Genomic DNA, 18884 nt, shown 5'->3' with positions numbered 1-18884 from the left:
ATGAGCTGACGCTTGTGTTAAAGAAATTTAGTAATATTGGGTTGGATTTAAAATTAATTGGTTTGTCAAACACTAGAATGCATTGAAAACTTAAAATTTAGGATAATGTAGAAAACCAATCATATTTTGAGTTAAATATTCCATTTATTTACAATTTCACATACATTTGCTTGAGATCACAGTCATTTACGCCACAATCGACTTCTGGTTGACCAGATGGCCTGGTAGAGGGGCCACATGGACGGCTCCCGGGTTGGCCGCAACGTACTTCGCGGCATGACCCTGGACTGGGAGGTAGTTGTTATATCCGTAGCCGTATCCGTGAGCGAGTCCGTATCCGTGCTCCACACCGTATCCTCCATACAGACCCAGCGGGCTGACCGTCTTCAAAGTGTTCACGTTGGCCTGGACCACAGTCGGAGCGTACTTGGCACCGTAGTATCCGCCATATAGACCCAGCGGGCTGACCGTTTTCAGAGTGTTCACATTGGCTTGGACCACAGTTGGGGCGTACTTGGCACCGTAGAATCCTCCATACAGACCGTTGTTGTAGACAGAGTACGGAAGAGCGGCCGAGTACGGGTAGGAGAGGCCATGGTCCAGCACGGACGAGTATCCCAGTCCACCGAGCGACGAGTAATGACCCAGACCATCATAGGCATCCAGGCCATAGAGGCCAGAGCTGTAGGCGTACGGAAGGACCGACTGCACCGCTGGCAGATATGATCCCTGGGAGACGGTGGCCAGAGCCAACACAGCGATCGCGATGAATCCCTGGAAGGAAGAATAGAACCAATGATAACATATCAGTACCAACCAAATGTTGACCAAATTGATCGATTGAACCCACCTTCATGGTCACAGTTGAGTGCTTTGATCGATTGGATATGATCGCGAAAACGTTGCAAGTGAACTGTGATCGTTTGTTCCAATGATCGTCTGCTTTTATAACGAGCCAAACGCGACGCTTTTCCGGCCTTCTGTTGGACCTTGACGACGGAGTTTTCCTTTCGTTTTGGACTTCCGGTAGGAGGCGCTATAAATGATGCGTTCGATTGTGTTTTTGGTATCAGTATTCGTACAGCTCTTCTATCAACACAACATCCAACCAATCCAACTAAAATGAAGGTAAGCTTCGTCGGAAATCTCGATACAAACATCCCTGTTCATCCAATTCTTGTATCTCATTCCAGTTCTTCATTGCAATCATGGCTGTGGCGTTCGTCGCTGCCTCGGAGGCGTCCTACCTGCCATACGATGATGTCCTGTCCTACCAGCACGGCTACGGCTATGGACTTCCGGTGTCGAAGGTGGTCTATGGCTCGTCGTACGGTCCCCCAGCAGCGGTGGACAAGTACTCCTACCCATCATCGTTGTACGGTTCCTATCCGGCCGTGAAGAAAGTGGTCGAATACCCGTCGGTTGCTCCAGTGCTGGCCACCAAGGTCGTTGATAACAGCTACGATCTGGGATACAACAAGCTGGTCGCTCCAGTGCTGAGCAGCGGATACGGTCTGGGATACAACAAGCTGGTCAGCGGATACGGTCTGGGATACAACAGGCTGGTCGCTCCCGTCGTCGCCACCAAAGTCGTCGATAATGGACTGTGGAACTATGGAGGATACGGTCTGGGATACAACAAGTATCTGTCGACTGCTCCCGTTGCCAAATACGTGTTGTAAATGTAGATAATATTGTTTTAATAAACCGGCTCCGATTCATGACGTGTGAATGTTAACCCAAGCTGATCGCCATTCTGTTTGAGCTAGCGTTAGTTTCCCGTTCTCTTTGTTCGATCGTTCGTTGTGTGCTTTGGAAGGGATGGTATGGTTGTTTGGGGTGATTTTGGGGATTGCATTTTTTGTTGTACTTTGGAAACAACATTCATGTTTGTGTTTCCTTCTACTGGTATAAAAGGCGTCTCTGTACTCGTATCAATCAGAATCAGAACGATCTTCGACTCGATCGCATACCAGCATCCAACTCAAACCCCTAACCAGCAATCATGAAGGTAATTCAAGGGCTTTCTCATCTCCATCAAGTGTCCTCAAGTAAACGCTCCTGTTTTCTGGTTCTTTTTCTTATCAGTGCATCGCAGCTGTAGTCATGGTGGCTCTGGCCGTCGTCGCTGAGTGCGGCCTCATTCCGGCTCCGGTGGTCTACTCTGCTCCCCAGACGACTGTCGTCCAGCAGAATGTGGCTCCGAAGTACGTGGTTCCGGCCCCTCTCGCATACGCCGCTCCCGCTTACTCCTATGTTGCGCAAACCGTCTCCCATGCCGTCCCAGCCGTCTCGTATGCCCGTGTCGCCTCAGTAGCTCCAGTCGCCTACTCCGCGCCATCGTTCTACGCTGATTCGGATGTGGTGGAAGCTGCTCCAGTGGCCGTAGCTCCTGCTGCCACCGTCGTCGCTCAGCCTGCCGTGGCTGTTGTCGCCCAGAAGGAGGCTCGCTATGTTGCTGCCAACCGTGGCGCCGTCCACGAGGCTCCTTTGGCCGGACATGCCGTCAACCAGCAGTCCCTGAACCTTGAAGCTGCACCAGGAACTCTGTAAACATAATTTATTATCCATGTACAAAATCCAGTCGCGCTTAGAACTTAAACGAAATAAACTTGAACATGTTTCAAAGTGAAATGATGATTTGTTTCATATGCTTGATGGGCTGACGCTTGTGTTAAAGGAAATTAGTAAAAAGTTGTTGGATTTAAAATTAATTGGTTTGTTAAACACTAGAATGCATTGAAAACTTAAAATTGAAAATAATTTAGAAGATCAATCATATTTTGAGTTAAATACTCCATTTATTTACAATTCCATACACGTTTGATCGAGATCACAGTCATTTACGCCACAATCGACTTCTGGTTCACCAGATGGCCTGGCAGAGGGGCCACATGGACGGCTCCCGGATTGGCAGCAACGTACTTCGCAGCATGACCCTGGACTGGGAGGTAGTTGTTGTATCCGTAGCCGTATCCATGACCGAGACCGTATCCGTGCTCCACACCGTATCCTCCATACAGACCCAGCGGGCTGACCGTCTTCAGAGTGTTCACGTTGGCCTGGACCACAGTTGGGGCGTACTTGGCACCGTAGTATCCGCCATATAGACCCAGCGGACTGACCGTCTTCAGAGTGTTCACATTGGCCTGGACCACAGTTGGGGCGTACTTGGCACCGTAGTATCCTCCATACAGACCGTTGTTGTAGACAGAGTACGGAAGAGCGGCCGAGTACGGGTAGGAGAGACCATGGTCCAGCACCGATGAGTATCCCAGTCCACCGAGCGACGAGTAATGGCCCAGACCATCATAGGCACCCAGCCCATGGAGGCCAGAGCTGTAGGCGTACGGAAGGACCGACTGCACCGCTGGCAGATACGATCCCTGGGAGACAGTGGCCAGAGCCAACACAGCGATCGCGATGAAGCCCTTTACGAAATAATAATTTATTAAGTTGTTCTCTTATTCTGTTCAAATATCAATTTTTAGATTACCTTCATTTGTGTCTTTTGTGGTAGCTTGTGTGCACGTTAGGAAAAGACAGTCAGCTCTGAGTGTGGTGTGTCTTAAGTGAACAGTTTTATATGATTTTTGTCTCAAGGTAATTGATCGTATTTGTCATTGATAGTTTGAAAATGCAATCATCATTTAACATTCTATTTTAGAAAATAGTGAGGACACACCTCATAAAATTTTACGTTTGTCCAGCAAACGGCCTGTCAAAAAATAAATAAAAATCGAAGAGAAGACATAACAAACGCTTTCGCATTGTACCACGAATGGAAACCAAAACAAAATCAAATTCGAAGAGGAAAAGACTCAGAAACACATGTATAGATCATTTGGAACCCAATCTAAAGCAAAAACCTTTCAACCGAAATCGATTATGACCTCCAAGCCATGGTAGTGCTATCATTTCACTAAATTTGTCAATGCCAAACTAACGAGCAGCAAAGTTTCCATGAAAATCATATTTAAGCTACTGTCCTTAATGGAAAAATTTAGTTCATTCAGCGAGCTTAACCTAAAAACATCTTTAATAATCATCCTCAACACAAACAACATGAAGGTACGATAAACAAAGAGTAAGTTAGGCTAATTCAAAAAAACCAAAAACAATTTTTTTACCCCTTAAGGGATTCATCGCGATCGCTGTGTTGGCTCTGGCCACCGTCTCCCAGGGATCATATCTGCCAGCGGTACAGTCGGTCCTACCGTACGCCTACAGCTCTGGCCTCCATGGCCTGGGTGCCTATGATGGTCTGGGTCATTACTCGTCGCTCGGTGGACTGGGATACTCATCGGTGCTGGACCATGGCCTCTCCTACCCATACTCGGCCGCTCTTCCGTACTCTGTCTACAACAACGGTCTGTATGGAGGATACTACGGTGCCAAGTACGCTCCGACTGTGGTCCAGGCCAACGTGAACACTCTGAAGACGGTCAGCCCGCTGGGTCTATATGGCGGATACTTAACGGCACGTACAGGTGCCAAGTACGCCCCAACTGTGGTCCAGGCCAACGTGAACACTCTGAAGACGGTGTAGCGACCTCGGTCGCGTTACTCGTGCAGACGTAGCCTAAGCATTGTGTGAGAGGCGAAATGCGTGAGAGGATCGAGATGCGTGAGAAGACCAGGTCGAGAGGGTGCAGGGAGATAAGAGATCCAAGTGGCAGGATTGATGCAACGTAGCCTAAGCATTGTGTGAGAGGCGAAATGCGTGAGAGGATCGAGATGCGTGAGAAGACCAGGTCGAGAGGATGCAGGGAGATAAGAGATCCAAGTGGCAGGATTGATGCAACGTAGCCTAAGCATTGTGTGAGAGGCGAAATGCGTGAGAGGATCGAGATGCGTGGGAAGACAAGGAGATAAGAGATCGAGATGATGCAAGGAGATAAGAGATCAAAGTGGCAGAATAGATTAGAGCTTCGTAGAGTAAGGTTTGGGAGTAGTGTCGTCGGAAGATAGAATAAAGAGTACGGAGTAGAAGGCTCTACATGTGGTGACAGCGGAAAAAAAAGGTTGCGTTGGGACGCCATTTCTGGCTGGTGTTAAAAAAATTAGTTTTTGTGCGTAATTGTGGTAAAAAAGTTTCAGTTTCAATGTTATTTAAGTTTATTTATTAAATTTATGTTTGTGCCTAGAACGGTATTTAGGTCGGTAAGTAAATGTCCGTATAAAACGTGAAGTCGTTAAATTATGGTGTAGTTGTGTGGGTGTATGAGTGTGATTCGCTTTAGTTCATAGATAATGGCCTGACCGTATTGCTTGTGTATGCGTGTAATAGTGAATACAGTGTAAAAAAAAAAAAAAAGAATTAGTGTTTGCTAGGCGTCTTACTTACTTAATTTATTTATTTATTTATTTATATATATTTTTTAAATTATTTATTTATAGTAGATTAATTAAATTATTAGTAATTTTTTGAAAAAGTTATTATCACAAATGTGCGAACGGATCCTTATGTTAAGAGGGCGTGAAATTAAAGTAAAAAAAGCCCATAATAGTCTGTTAGACATTCCACGATTTCGCGACAATCTAAACTCAACAGAAACCGCAGTGTCAGGAAACGAAGAGTACAGAACTCATCTGAAAGTTCTAAAGGCGGATTTTTTTAACCAAAGCGTCGAAATTCAGAAAGCCTGGGATAACCCATCTGGGTCAAAGAAAATGGCGACCGAGTTTTCAATGAAGGACGCTATCAAATATATACCAGAATTCAAGGGAGTAGCGGAGGAACTGGATAGTTTTTTGTTCCAATGCGATTCGTTTGCTAAACTTCTATCTGATGAGGATTCAGATGAGCCCCTTATTCAAGTTGTGCTCACTAAATTAAAAGGTCCAGCAGCAGCAAGCTTCAAACGCGTTTTTGCAAGCACATGGGATGCCCTACGTGTAAATCTTATAAAAGAATTCGGTGAGAGAATAAGCTTAGAAGAAGTTTTCGAAAAAGTTGAAACATTAGCACAAAATCAATCGGAATCGTACTTATCCTATAGGAATAGGGCTCTAAAATTGAAAGACTTGATAGAGGAACTGACGGGATTATGTAAAGAAGATTCATACGCAATAAAAAATCTTAGGATCCATTTCATTGCCGGGTTGAATAACCCCGAACTAAAGACAGTCGCAAGAAGCAAGAAGCATATAACATTCGAAAGCTTGTTGGATGAGTTAGAAGAAGAGTGTAAGGAGGCAGAGACCATTAGAAAAATAGAAGGAAGACTGAATCGGTCGATAGGAACGCAAAATGGAGGTAACATAACGCTCGGTAGTAACGGTACTTCCGCAAGCGGTGGGCAGCCAAACAGTAGTTTTACACAATCTAGTCATAGTTATAGAAATAATAGTAATAATTTTAACAGTAGTATTGGAAATAGCTCTAGAAATTTTAATACAAATAACAATAATAATAACGATAGTATTAAAACACATCAATCCAATTTTAACAATAATAATGATAATGACCATAACGGTTCTCAAGGTAACACTGTTCCTGATTATCATAGATATCAACAACCCAATTTTTCTAATTCAAATTACAATAAATTCAGTAACACTAATTTAAATCATTTTAGAAACAGTACACCGAGAAAACCATGGCAACAAAATTTTAACTACCGGACTGAGCAAGACAACCAGTTTCAAAAAAACTAAATACGGGGGGTTCTTCTTGGGACCCCCATATTCACGCAACATACAGTACATATACGAAAAATCGCAACGATGTATCGCAAATTAATGGGTTGTTTCTTGAAATAATATTTGAAAATAATCTTCCATATATACAATTGCCTTTAACGGAAAACTTAATAGATTCAAAATTTTTGGTGGATACGGGATCAGTGATAAATTTAATGAAGTTGGAGGAGGTTAAAAGATTAGGTGCGGTAAAAATTAATTTTAATGACCGAATAGTAATTATTGGAGTGGATAACATGCCTATGGAAACTATCGGCTCGTTTGAAACGTTCGTCGTAGTTCAAGAATTAAAATTCCCAATTAAATTTCAAGTTGTTAATGACTTAATATTTGGATCAATACTAGGTGGAGAATTTCTTAGAAGACACGTGAAGATAATCGGGGAAGATTTAAAGTATATCGTTCTAAAAGGGAAAGAAATGGATGAAATCAATGAATATCAAATCGAAGAAGATGAAGAATGTTTTGATGATCGCGACGAAGTGGATGAAGAGTTAAAATTATCAGAAAAGCTCGAGGATATAAAGGACTTCGACATAATGGAAGCTAGAAATATTGCACCTAAGCAAGAACGTTTAAGGCAAGAAGAATTGCTCACAATGATAGAACTAAGCCATCTGGCAGGGGATGCTAAGATCAAAGTGGAAGAAATATTAAAGCAAAATAGTAGGGCATTTTTTATTAATGGTGACTCATTGACTTTCACAACATCTGCTATGCATGAAATAGAGACAACCACCAATGTTCCGATATACAAACGGCAATACAGATTTCCTGAGGCTACCAAGTCACAGATTAATGATGAAATTGAGGAGATGCTCAAACATAATATTATAAAACCAAGCAAGAGTCCATGGAATGCGCCCGTTTTATGCGTCCCGAAAAAGAAAGATGAAAATGGAACTATGAGATATAGGATAGTAGTGGACTTCAGGTCGCTTAACACAATCACAAAACCTTTTATTTATCCGATTCCTTTAATAACAGACATACTTGATAGTTTAGGAAACAGTCAATATTTTTCCACATTAGACCTAAAATCTGGGTTCTATCAGGTACCGATTCATCCTAGAGATGCCACAAAAACGGCTTTTTCAACCCCCAAAGGTCATTTTGAGTTCACACGGATGCCAATGGGTTTGAAGAATAGCCCCTCTACATTCCAAAAACTAATGAATACCGTGATATATGAGCTCGGTAATTTCAAAGCATTAGTATATTTAGACGACATTATCGTTGCGGGTGATACAATTGAAGAACACAATGAGAATCTGGCCAAAGTATTGGAGGCACTTGTCGGTCATAATTTAAAGGTAGAAACAAAAAAGTGTAAAATCCTGAAAAATGAGTTGGAGTTTTTAGGTCATGTCATAAACAAAGAAGGGGTAAAACCCACTAGGGAGAATGTGAAAGCGATTGAACAAATGAAACATCCTGGAAATATTAGAGAGTTACGATCTTTTCTGGGCACTATAAACTTTTATGCCAAATTCATAGAAAATATTGCGGAGATCAGAAAACCATTGAATGAATTGTTAAGAAAGGACACTGTTTTTAGTTGGACCAAAGATTGCGAAAATGCATTTGAGCAACTAAAGCGCTGTCTCATGTCAGAACCGCTTCTCGTTCGGCCGAACTACAGAGATAGATTTGTTATTACTACAGATGCTAGCCTGCATGCTATAGGGGCAGTGCTTTCTAATGAGACAAATATGGAAAGACCCATAGCGTACGCCAGTAGATCGTTAGGATCGGCAGAAAGGAAGTATCATACGATAGAAAAGGAGTTATTGGCGATTGTTTGGGCCGTGGATTATTTCAAACACTATATTTTTGGCCAAAAGTTTATAATCTATACAGATCACAGACCATTGGTTTCATTATGGAGTCTAAATGAAAACAGTTCCACTCTCACAAGACTTAGACTACGATTACAAGGAATAGAATGTGAAATCAGGTACAAAAAAGGAAAAGAAAATATAGTGGCTGATTTTCTATCACGATTACCACATGAAAATGAGAAGGATCTCCTAGAATCGAAAAAGGATGCAGTAGCAATTGTCACTAGACAACAAACGAAAAAAATAATACGAGAGCAAATAAATAACGAATTGGGAAAAAAGTCTGACATTTCAGAGGAACAGGAGGATAACCATTGGGACAACTTACTAGGAATTGAAATCGATGATAAAATGACAGAGCAGATGGAGCAAAGGATGGAGCGAAAAATTAAATCTAATCGCGTAGATAAATCCAAGTACAAACATTTTCAACCAGATGCTGAAAGAATAGAGGTTGATGAGAGTGAGGTTGAAACGTTGCTGAAGGAATTTCACGATGCTCCTTTAGGAGGACACGTAGGAGTTAGAAGAATGAAGAAAAGAATAAGAGAAATGTTTTATTGGAAGAACATGTACAAAGACATTGAAAGATACGTTAGAAGTTGCAAATCATGTCAAATTAATAAGATATGTCGATACAATAGAATCCCTATGCAAATCACTACAACGTCAACAACACCTTTAGAAAAATTGTATATTGACATAGTTATTCTGCCGGAATCAGAATCAGGCAACAAATATGGATTGGTCATGCAAGACGACCTAACAAGATACTTACTCGTTGTTCCGCTACCTAATCAAGAAGCAAAGACAGTTGCAAAAAGTTTGATAGAGAGGGTCATATGCGTACATGGCACGCCAAAAGAGATAGTAACCGATCAGGGAACTAATTTCATGAGTGAGGTAATGAAAAATATGTGTAAATTCCTTAAAATAAAAAAAATTAATACTAGCGCGTACCATCCACAGGCTAATCTAGTGGAGAGATCTAACAGAGAATTGAAAACCTATCTTCGCCAATATGTACAGGGAAAACCACAAACGTGGGATGAATGGCTCCCATATTTCACCTTTGAATTTAATACAACAATGAACACATCTACAGGGTTTACGCCATTCGAATTATTGTATGGCAGAAAAGCAAGATTGCCAACATCAATCTATAAAGTAGAAACTAAACGGGGCTATGATGAGTATTGTGAGGAATTACGTGACAGGTTTATAAAAATACACACCTTAGCAATAGATAATTTGAAAAAATCAAAAGAAAAACGAAAAGTCATATACGATCGAGGCACAAACGACTGGCAACCTATGTGGGGTGAATTAGTATTGATCAGAAATAACGCAACTGGAGCCGGACAGAAATTGCAAAACATTTGGAGGGGCCCCTACGAGGTAGTAGAGATACCGACTGAACAGACATGTGTGGTCAGGAATGGAAGAAGGTTAGAGAAGGTACATAATAACAGGGTAAAAAAGTATTACGATTAGAGAATAGGGATAGAAATTAAAAATGTAAACAAAAAATTAAAGTAAGTAGGATGAGGTAGGATAAGCTAAGGTTAGTAGGTAATTGAATGTTTGTAAATGTTTATGTATGGACACACTAATAGTAGAAGAGAGTAAATAAGAAAAACGAAACAAACACTTGCGGGTAAATCCAATCTATTATACTGTATCCATACAAAAACATAAAAAAAAAACTCTTATAACGTATTAAAAAAAAAAAAAAAAAAAAAAAAAAAAAAAAAAAAAAAAAAAAAAAAAAAAAAAAAGAATCAGGAGACCAACTCCAACAAAAAAAAAAAAAAAACTCTTTTACTATAAAGAATATACTCTAGCTTTACAAAGTTTTAACTACAAAGAATCTCGACACATTTTGCAGTGCAGTAACGTATACGTGAACGAATTATACCACCCGCCACTTGAAGATCTGTCGGGTGACCTACCGAATTCGTCTGTGGAAGGAAGGAAGAACGTGTCCGACCGGACCGAAAGATGACCGATAAGCTGAACAGAAAGATGATAAGCTGACAGAGATGTTTACCCCCCCTGCTAATACCATTTACACCCACTGATGCTGATGACCTGTTCGTGAAGATCTGTCTGGTGACCTACCGAATTCGTCTGTGGAAGGAAGGAAGAACGTGTCCGACCGGACCGAAAGATGATCGATAAGCTGAACAGAAAGATGATAAGCTGACAGAGATGTTTACCCCCACCTGCTAACATCATTTACACCAACTGATGCTGATCGTGAAGATCGTTGAGATCCGTCTCCTGGTGATTTCTGTAAGTACGCGGTAACGACACATGATGCAGATCGAAATGGCGCGTACACTTGTGAGGAGCGGAGCAAGGAAAGTCTGTAGTACACATGTATAGATGCGAAGATCGTATACATGTACGAAAGGATAAATACCCACGAGGAAGCTTGTTAAGGGGGCGCACGAACACAAGAAAAAAGATTCGGGTGCGTTTTGCAGGAAAGTGAAAAAAAGGGGAATGGATCATTTTGGGCCGCGAGCGGCTAGCTGAGGGAAGCCTATTGTACATCAGTTTTCCTACTTGATCCCGAAAAGAAGAACGTAGTCAAGGACAACACAAAGCATTAGGCTCGCAAGTAAAAGATCTAAAACAAAACAAAAAAAGTGTAATGAGATGTAGCGACCTCGGTCGCGTTACTCGTGCAGACGTAGCCTAAGCATTGTGTGAGAGGCGAAATGCGTGAGAGGATCGAGATGCGTGAGAAGACCAGGTCGAGAGGGTGCAGGGAGATAAGAGATCCAAGTGGCAGGATTGATGCAACGTAGCCTAAGCATTGTGTGAGAGGCGAAATGCGTGAGAGGATCGAGATGCGTGAGAAGACCAGGTCGAGAGGATGCAGGGAGATAAGAGATCCAAGTGGCAGGATTGATGCAACGTAGCCTAAGCATTGTGTGAGAGGCGAAATGCGTGAGAGGATCGAGATGCGTGGGAAGACAAGGAGATAAGAGATCGAGATGATGCAAGGAGATAAGAGATCAAAGTGGCAGAATAGATTAGAGCTTCGTAGAGTAAGGTTTGGGAGTAGTGTCGTCGGAAGATAGAATAAAGAGTACGGAGTAGAAGGCTCTACAACGGTCAGCCCGCTGGGTCTGTATGGAGGATACGGTGTGGAGCACGGATACGGTCTCGGTCACGGATACGGCTACGGATACAACAACTACCTCCCAGTCCAGGGTCATGCTGCGAAGTACGTTGCTGCCAACCCGGGAGCCGTCCATGTGGCCCCTCTACCAGGCCATCTGGTCAACCAGAAGTCGATTGTGGCGTAAATGACTGTGATCTCAAGCAAATGTATGTGAAATTGTAAATAAATGGAATATTTAACTCAAAATATGATTGGTTTTCTACATTATCCTAAATTTTAAGTTTTCAATGCATTCTAGTGTTTGACAAACCAATTAATTTTAAATCCAACCCAATATTACTAAATTTCTTTAACACAAGCGTCAGCTCATCAAGCATATGAAACAAATCATCATTTCACTTTGAAACATGTTCAAGTTTATTTCGTTTATGTTCTAAGCGCGACTTGATTTTGTACATGGATAATAAATTATGTTTACAGAGTTCCAGGTGCAGCTTCAAGGTTCAGGGACTGCTGGTTGACGGCATGTCCGGCCAGAGGAGCCTCGTGGACGGCGCCACGGTTGGCAGCAACATAGCGAGCCTGCTTCTGGGCGACAACAGCCACGGCAGGCTGAGCGACGACGGTGGCAGCAGAAGCTACGGCCACTGGAGCAGCTTCCACCACATCCGAATCAGCGTAGAACGATGGCGCGGAGTAGGCGACTGGAGCTACTGAGGCGACACGGGCATACGAGACGGCTGGGACGGCATGGGAGACGGTTTGCGCAGCATAGGAGTAGGACGGAGCGGCATAGGAGTAAGCGGGAGCGGCGTACGCGAGAGGGGCCGAAACCACGTACTTCGGAGCCACATTCTGCTGGACGACAGTCGTCTGGGGAGCAGAGTACACCACCGGAGCCGGAATGAGGCCGCACTCAGCGACGACGGCCAGAGCCACCATGACTACAGCTGCGATGCACTGATAAGAAAAAGAACCAGAAAACAGGAGCGTTTACTTGAGGACACTTGATGGAGATGAGAAAGCCTTTGAATTACCTTCATGATTGCTGGTTAGGGGTTTGAGTTGGATGCTGGTATGCGATCGAGTCGAAGATCGTTCTGATTCTGATTGATATGAGTACAGAGACGCCTTTTATACCAGTAGAAGGAAACACAATCATGAATGTAGTTTCCAAAGTACAACAAAAAATGCAATCCCCAAAATCGCCACAAACAATACCATACCGCCCCTTCCAAAGCACACAACGAACGATCGAACAAAGAGAACGGGAAACTAACGCTAGCTCAAACAGAATGGCGATCAGCTTGGGTTAACATTCACACGTCATGAATCGGAGCCGGTTTATTAAAACAATATTATCTACATTTACAACACGTATTTGGCAACGGGAGCAGTCGACAGATACTTGTTGTATCCCAGACCGTATCCTCCATAGTTCCACAGTCCATTATCGACGACTTTGGTGGCGACGACGGGAGCGACCAGCTTGTTGTATCCCAGACCGTATCCGCTGCTCAGCACTGGAGCGACCAGCTTGTTGTATCCCAGATCGTAGCTGTTATCAACGACCTTGGTGGCCAGCACTGGAGCAACCGACGGGTATTCGACCACTTTCTTCACGGCCGGATAGGAACCGTACAACGATGATGGGTAGGAGTACTTGTCCACCGCTGCTGGGAGATCGTACGACGAGCCATAGACCACCTTCGACACCGGAAGTCCATAGCCGTAGCCGTGCTGGTAGGACAGGACATCATCGTATGGCAGGTAGGACGCCTCCGAGGCAGCGACGAACGCCACAGCCATGATTGCAATGAAGAACTGGAATGAGATACAAGAATTGGATGAACAGGGATGTTTGTATCGAGATTTCCGACGAAGCTTACCTTCATTTTGAGTGGATTGGTTGGATGTTGTGTTGATAGAAGAGCTGTACGAATACTGATACCAAAAACACAATCGAACGCATCATTTATAGTGTTTTATACCGGAAGTCCAAAACGAAAGGAAAACTCCGTCGTCAAGGTCCAACAGAAGGCCGGAAAAGCGTCGCGTTTGGCTCGTTATAAAAGCAGACGATCATTGGGACAAACGATCACAGTTCACTTGCAACGTTTTCGCGATCATATCCAATCGACCAACGCACTCAACTGTGACCATGAAGGTGGGTTCAATCGATCAATTCGGTCAACATATGGTTGGTACTGATATGTTATCATTGGTTCTATTCTTCCTTCCAGGGATTCATCGCGATCGCTGTGTTGGCTCTGGCCACCGTCTCCCAGGGATCATATCTGCCAGCGGTACAGTCGGTCCTTCCGTACGCCTACAGCTCTGGCCTCCATGGGCTGGGTGCCTATGATGGTCTGGGCCATTACTCGTCGCTCGGTGGACTGGGATACTCATCGGTGCTGGACCATGGCCTCTCCTACCCGTACTCGACCGCTCTTCCGTACTCTGTCTACAACAACGGTCTGTATGGAGGATACTATGGTGCCAAGTACGCTCCAAATGTGGTCCAGGCCAACGTGAACACTCTGAAGACGGTCAGCCCGCTGGGTCTATATGGCGGATACTACGGTGCCAAGTACGCCCCAACTGTGGTCCAGGCCAACGTGAACACTCTGAAGACGGTCAGCCCGCTGGGTCTGTATGGAGGATACGGTGTGGAGCACGGATACGGTCTCGGTCACGGATACGGCTACGGATACAACAACTACCTCCCAGTCCAGGGTCATGCCGCGAAGTACGTTGCTGCCAACCCGGGAGCCGTTCATGTGGCCCCTCTGCCAGGCCATCTGGTGAACCAGAAGTCGATTGTTGCTTAAAGGATTGGTATTGATGTGTAAATAAATTTTATAGAGATTTTGCAATGCTTAATTTTTGTGGTTATTAATTTTCACTAAAAATTGTTATCTTAGATGTTTGATGATATTTTTGTTTGTGTCAATAATTTTGTATTAATTTTTTTATGTCCAATATTTGATCGATGTACTGTGTTGTTGTCAGTTGGGATATGGGTTTTTTATTACCACACCTTGAAATAGTGCTTAGCTGAAAGATTTGCTATACATCAAAAAAATCCAATGAAGATTAAAAGCTCCGAAGCATGAACGGTATGCACGTTACCGTTCTGTCTTTAGATACATTAATCTTGCAAATGTTCGTAGTACGCTACAACCGACAATTTGTTCCTTTTCTTTCCTCCACCACCCTATTGCACCGGATTGCTGGAATAGAGTAGCAAATCTGTCCATGCACCACACATTGCACATCGGCCGTCACATCATCACAAAGTGGTGCCTCTGCCCTCGGTTCGGGTGCAGTACGAGCGATTACCTCGAATGGGTGTGGGTATGTTTTACGTCAAGTGCCCTTGCGTCTCCCCTTCTCGACCGCTCGCGGCAGGGGGATGCAGTGGTTGCGGCTGTCGTTGATTGATTACCATTTATCAACGGTAACGCCACGGTACGAGCTGGGCACGCTGGGCCAGCTGGCGGCAAAAGGTTTATGCAAATGAAAGAGCAATCCCTTCCGTTCTTACTGTCGCGTGTGCCTTTGCGAAATCGATCGATTGCGAGAGTTCTTTTTTTCTTGCCTTCTGTTTCGTTACCATTTCTCGAGCATCTGTAGCAAACCGAGCGGATTAACTTTGCAGGAAGCAGAAAAGTCCAAACTCTAGCTCGGCTAATGAGTAAGGTGTGCAGGATTAAGACTTCAATGCCGTTGACAGCCTCGCTGACGGTGGATTAAGCTGTCGTGTACTTGAAAGGGCAAGGGAAGGGGGATAGGTCGAGTGCGTCAAATTAGAATGATTACTTTAATGTGTGTCCGTCGGATGATGAGCGTACTTTGTTGGAGTTCGTTTGAGTGAGATGATATTGTAATGATATGCTTTAAAATCAGCTGCAATTATTCGCGTGACTGTGATATGATTGGCTTGATTGGGTTACAGTGGTTGTACCCCAGCAGAGGGCTCGGAAAAATATTCTTCTTTTGAGTTCAATGTCACCGTACAGCGTGGAGTATGATTGACAAGATCGAGAGCATTCAAGAGATTTACTCCGGAGCATTCGTTAGTGCAACGATGGAATTAAAGTCAAACGCAAATTTTCTTCGAACAAATTAACATTTTTATGTCAAATGGATCTTTCACAGCAAATACTTAGCAACTGGGGCCACACCAGCAAGATGATGGTTGTAGTGTCCATATCCATACCCGTGTTCGTACACACCGTAGGCAGCGGGAAGGCCCCAATGGTTCGCAAGACTACTGGCCGCATGGTTCTCCTGCACGACAGTCGTCTTCACCGGTCCGTAGGCTCCGTAAAGCGATGCGTACGGCGCATACAGATGAGCTCCATGCAAGGGTGCCGCTGGCAGGCTGGCCGCATTTTCCTGCACGACCGTCGGTCCATGGGCGCCCCAGTAGCTGTACGTACCGGAGGGGTTGCCATAGTAGTAGCCAGCATACGGTGCGGCATAGGCTGGAGCAGCGTGCGCGAACGGCGCATAGTGATCGTCGTAGTAGGCACCGGTATCGTGGACGGTGTGCGACGCGTGTGCGAGCTCGGTGTACGGTGCGCCGATGTATCCGGCCTCGATCATACCCACAGCAGCCATTAAGGCAACAGCAGTAGCAGCAAACGACTGAAAACGGGGAAGTGAGTTTAGAATTTCTTGAAGAGCTCCTGAGGATTTCACTTCAAGATTTTGCTTTCGAACGATCGCTTACCTTCATGGCGATCTGATTTGCTGGAGTGTTTGTCTCGCGAAGGTTCTTCAGCTACTGCAGCAGTCGGTTTACGCTCGGACTCACCCATTGCGCGTGGTTTTATAAAGCCAACATCGGGAGTCAACCTTCACACGGTAACGCACGGCAGTGCAATAAAACAGCGCTTGGCCGGTGATGCTGTGCGCGTTCAGGTGGCAAACCACCGGGAGTCAATTATCTCCGTACTGCGCCTAGAACAATGTGCATTCTAGGTGCACCTGCCACACCAGCACACAGTGGGAGAAAGCTACAATTAGTAACTCCCAGCGCTGCAAACTCAAGATGGCGGGCGGGTTTAGCTCACCTTTGCTGAACTCTAATTGATTGATAACGGCTTGGGTGATGGAATGGGGTTTGTTTTGTGTGACGTTCGGCTCGGTACGCAAATAGCGTCTTACACCCAGGTTTGCACCACACGATTGACTTTCCCCCTTCGAGCACAAAGCCTGCACCCCCCCCCCCCCCCCCCGTACTGGAGCTCGGTCAAGGCAGGGCAGCCCTGGGGGCAGGTTTTGTTGGCGTTTCTGCACTCGATGGGCCTTCCTGCTGGCATCTGGTCCGTTCTTACGTGGCGTGTTCTTGTCACCAGGATACGGTTACACACAGCTGTCGCACAGCCGTGGGAGCGATAGTGAGCTGCGGATAGTAATTAGCATACGCCGCAAGTTGTGTCCAGAACGGCTCGGCACAGCACATCAACACTGGCGGTTCTTGATCGGCCGCAGATAAACCAATCAGTGTGCTATATTTGTACGCAGCAGAAAGAAGGAAAAAGTTGTCGAGCGACGGGGCTTTGTGTGGTTTAGAACAGGACGCAAAAAAAACCAGCACTAATTGTTATCACTCGCCCGCACTCGATGCTTGTGAGATAATTGATCACATAAAACCGATTACTGGAGCAAAAGTTCCTCAAACGAATTGATTTTTAATGAACAGCTTTTAGGTGGATCGATTAATCGCGACATGGGGAGCGTGCCCGGGGACCTGGGCGTTCGTGACTAATGTCGTGGTCACGCGGGAACTCGGGAACTTTATTACGCCACTACAATTTGTAGTTTGTTTGGATGATGTTTTGCAGTACTAGGTAGTACTAGTTATGTAATATCTAAATTCTTCTGCTCATACAAAAGTAAGCAATTCTAGCAGCTTCGTTGCACACTTTCATCCGAAATGGAATCTGAAAAAGACATGCGTAGGAAGGCATTCAACACGCAGCAGAAAGTGCAGTCCCACTCGCCCGACTAATTAACGCAATTATCGAACGTGACATATTTACGCCCGAACGGGCAATTAAACTTTATCTATTCCATCCAGCCTCCTTCTAACTGAGCACGGGCCTGTTGCCAGTGGGCTGTTGTTCGTTCGCGCTCGAAAGTAGTCCTTCCCTCGGTTGGACCGCACGCGCATTGTAGCCCCGGCCCGGCACGAATGCAGCTCATTTTACAGGAAGCGAGAGTGTGTGCGTTGGACTGGGTGGTGTGATCGGTGGGTGGTAAGAGTTCTTTTAATATGTTGCACCTTAGATTGTAGCCGGTGGTGCACACGTTGGTGATTCGCGTCACGTATGGGATTTTGTAATAAGCACCTTAACCCGTTGCAGCAAACACGCGCGCGCACACACAAACACACACACACATGCAGCTGGGACGCTTGTTTGGGCAGGGCAGCTGGCAGGTTTGAACTTGGCCGGAACCGTTTCTTTGCTGGCCGGGTGTGCAAAAGTGACACAAATAGAAGGGCACCGCTGACCTTGGCCACGTTCCGGGCAGCAATGGAGCAACTAGGGGGGCCGATTGAAGAAGTGGGTTTTGTAGAACTTTACATAAGAACTTACTCACGTAACAGTCTTAGGTAAGCGGCGACGTTAGTGGAAGAAAGTTGACGTCAGCAGTGAGCGATCGGGATAAGGACAAATAAGGACTTGAATAAGGCGAAAATAAGGACTTTGATATTTTTTCTTTGCAGAGTGATTTTGGAGACATGAAGAGTTCCTATTGACTTTCGATGAAAAACATAGTCAATGATGGTAATTGAACTGACTCGGGCAATTGACAAACATATCCTGGGACAATTTTTGACGACTGATCTCAGCCAAAACAACATGTTTTATTGAAGCAGGATGGTTTTAAATCTTATACAATAACAACAATTTGAAGTACATAGTTAAACAAGACTAGCTTAAGCAGTAACGAGATAAATTGAAGTTTAATCTTATGACTTACAATGATGATATAAGGAGTTAATTTCTTACTGACGTTCCCCTTTTATTTATTTATTTATTTATTTATTTATTTATTTATTTATTTATTTATTTATTTATTCATTTAACAAAGTTATCTAGCCATGCTGGCCTTCATAATGTAATACTAGATTCCGAACTAATATAAAGAATGAACTCATGACCAAATAAATAAAAGCTGACCAC

The 18884-nt window shown here is 44.3% G+C and overlaps 7 protein-coding genes across 7 annotated transcripts in view; 2 read left to right on the top strand and 5 right to left on the bottom strand.

Annotated features, from left to right (window-relative positions):
• LOC120956864 (adult cuticle protein 1-like) overlaps positions 1-18884 on the bottom strand; it is a 46215-nt gene that overhangs the window by 6838 nt on the left and 20493 nt on the right. The window lies entirely within an intron of this gene.
• LOC125907205 (uncharacterized) lies at positions 125-925 on the bottom strand. The gene is made up of 2 exons (XM_049608182.1): positions 851-925; positions 125-774 (listed from the first exon to the last, which is right to left on the bottom strand). Exons 1-2 carry the CDS (start codon positions 854-856, stop codon positions 187-189), a joined length of 594 nt encoding a protein of 197 aa, XP_049464139.1. The 5' UTR covers positions 857-925; the 3' UTR covers positions 125-186.
• LOC125907209 (uncharacterized) lies at positions 1032-1743 on the top strand. Its single transcript, XM_049608190.1, has 2 exons — positions 1032-1128; positions 1194-1743. The coding sequence occupies exons 1-2, from the start codon at positions 1123-1125 to the stop codon at positions 1680-1682; spliced, it is 495 nt and encodes a 164-aa protein (XP_049464147.1). The 5' UTR covers positions 1032-1122; the 3' UTR covers positions 1683-1743.
• On the bottom strand, positions 11085-12830 carry LOC120956860 (cuticle protein 16.5-like). The gene is made up of 2 exons (XM_040378635.2): positions 12720-12830; positions 11085-12642 (listed from the first exon to the last, which is right to left on the bottom strand). The coding sequence occupies exons 1-2, from the start codon at positions 12723-12725 to the stop codon at positions 12157-12159; spliced, it is 492 nt and encodes a 163-aa protein (XP_040234569.2). The 5' UTR covers positions 12726-12830; the 3' UTR covers positions 11085-12156.
• Positions 12990-13663, bottom strand: LOC120956857 (uncharacterized). Its single transcript, XM_040378632.2, has 2 exons — positions 13572-13663; positions 12990-13506 (listed from the first exon to the last, which is right to left on the bottom strand). Exons 1-2 carry the CDS (start codon positions 13575-13577, stop codon positions 13051-13053), a joined length of 462 nt encoding a protein of 153 aa, XP_040234566.2. The 5' UTR covers positions 13578-13663; the 3' UTR covers positions 12990-13050.
• Positions 13762-14565, top strand: LOC125907204 (uncharacterized). Its single transcript, XM_049608180.1, has 2 exons — positions 13762-13849; positions 13926-14565. Exons 1-2 carry the CDS (start codon positions 13844-13846, stop codon positions 14511-14513), a joined length of 594 nt encoding a protein of 197 aa, XP_049464137.1. The 5' UTR covers positions 13762-13843; the 3' UTR covers positions 14514-14565.
• On the bottom strand, positions 15739-16907 carry LOC120958129 (uncharacterized). Its single transcript, XM_040380708.2, has 2 exons — positions 16421-16907; positions 15739-16335 (listed from the first exon to the last, which is right to left on the bottom strand). The coding sequence occupies exons 1-2, from the start codon at positions 16424-16426 to the stop codon at positions 15838-15840; spliced, it is 504 nt and encodes a 167-aa protein (XP_040236642.2). The 5' UTR covers positions 16427-16907; the 3' UTR covers positions 15739-15837.

This window comes from Anopheles coluzzii, chromosome 3 (genome assembly GCF_943734685.1).
Source record: "Anopheles coluzzii chromosome 3, AcolN3, whole genome shotgun sequence".
NCBI lineage: Eukaryota > Metazoa > Arthropoda > Insecta > Diptera > Culicidae > Anopheles > Anopheles coluzzii.
This window is presented reverse-complemented; position numbering and strand designations above follow the sequence as displayed.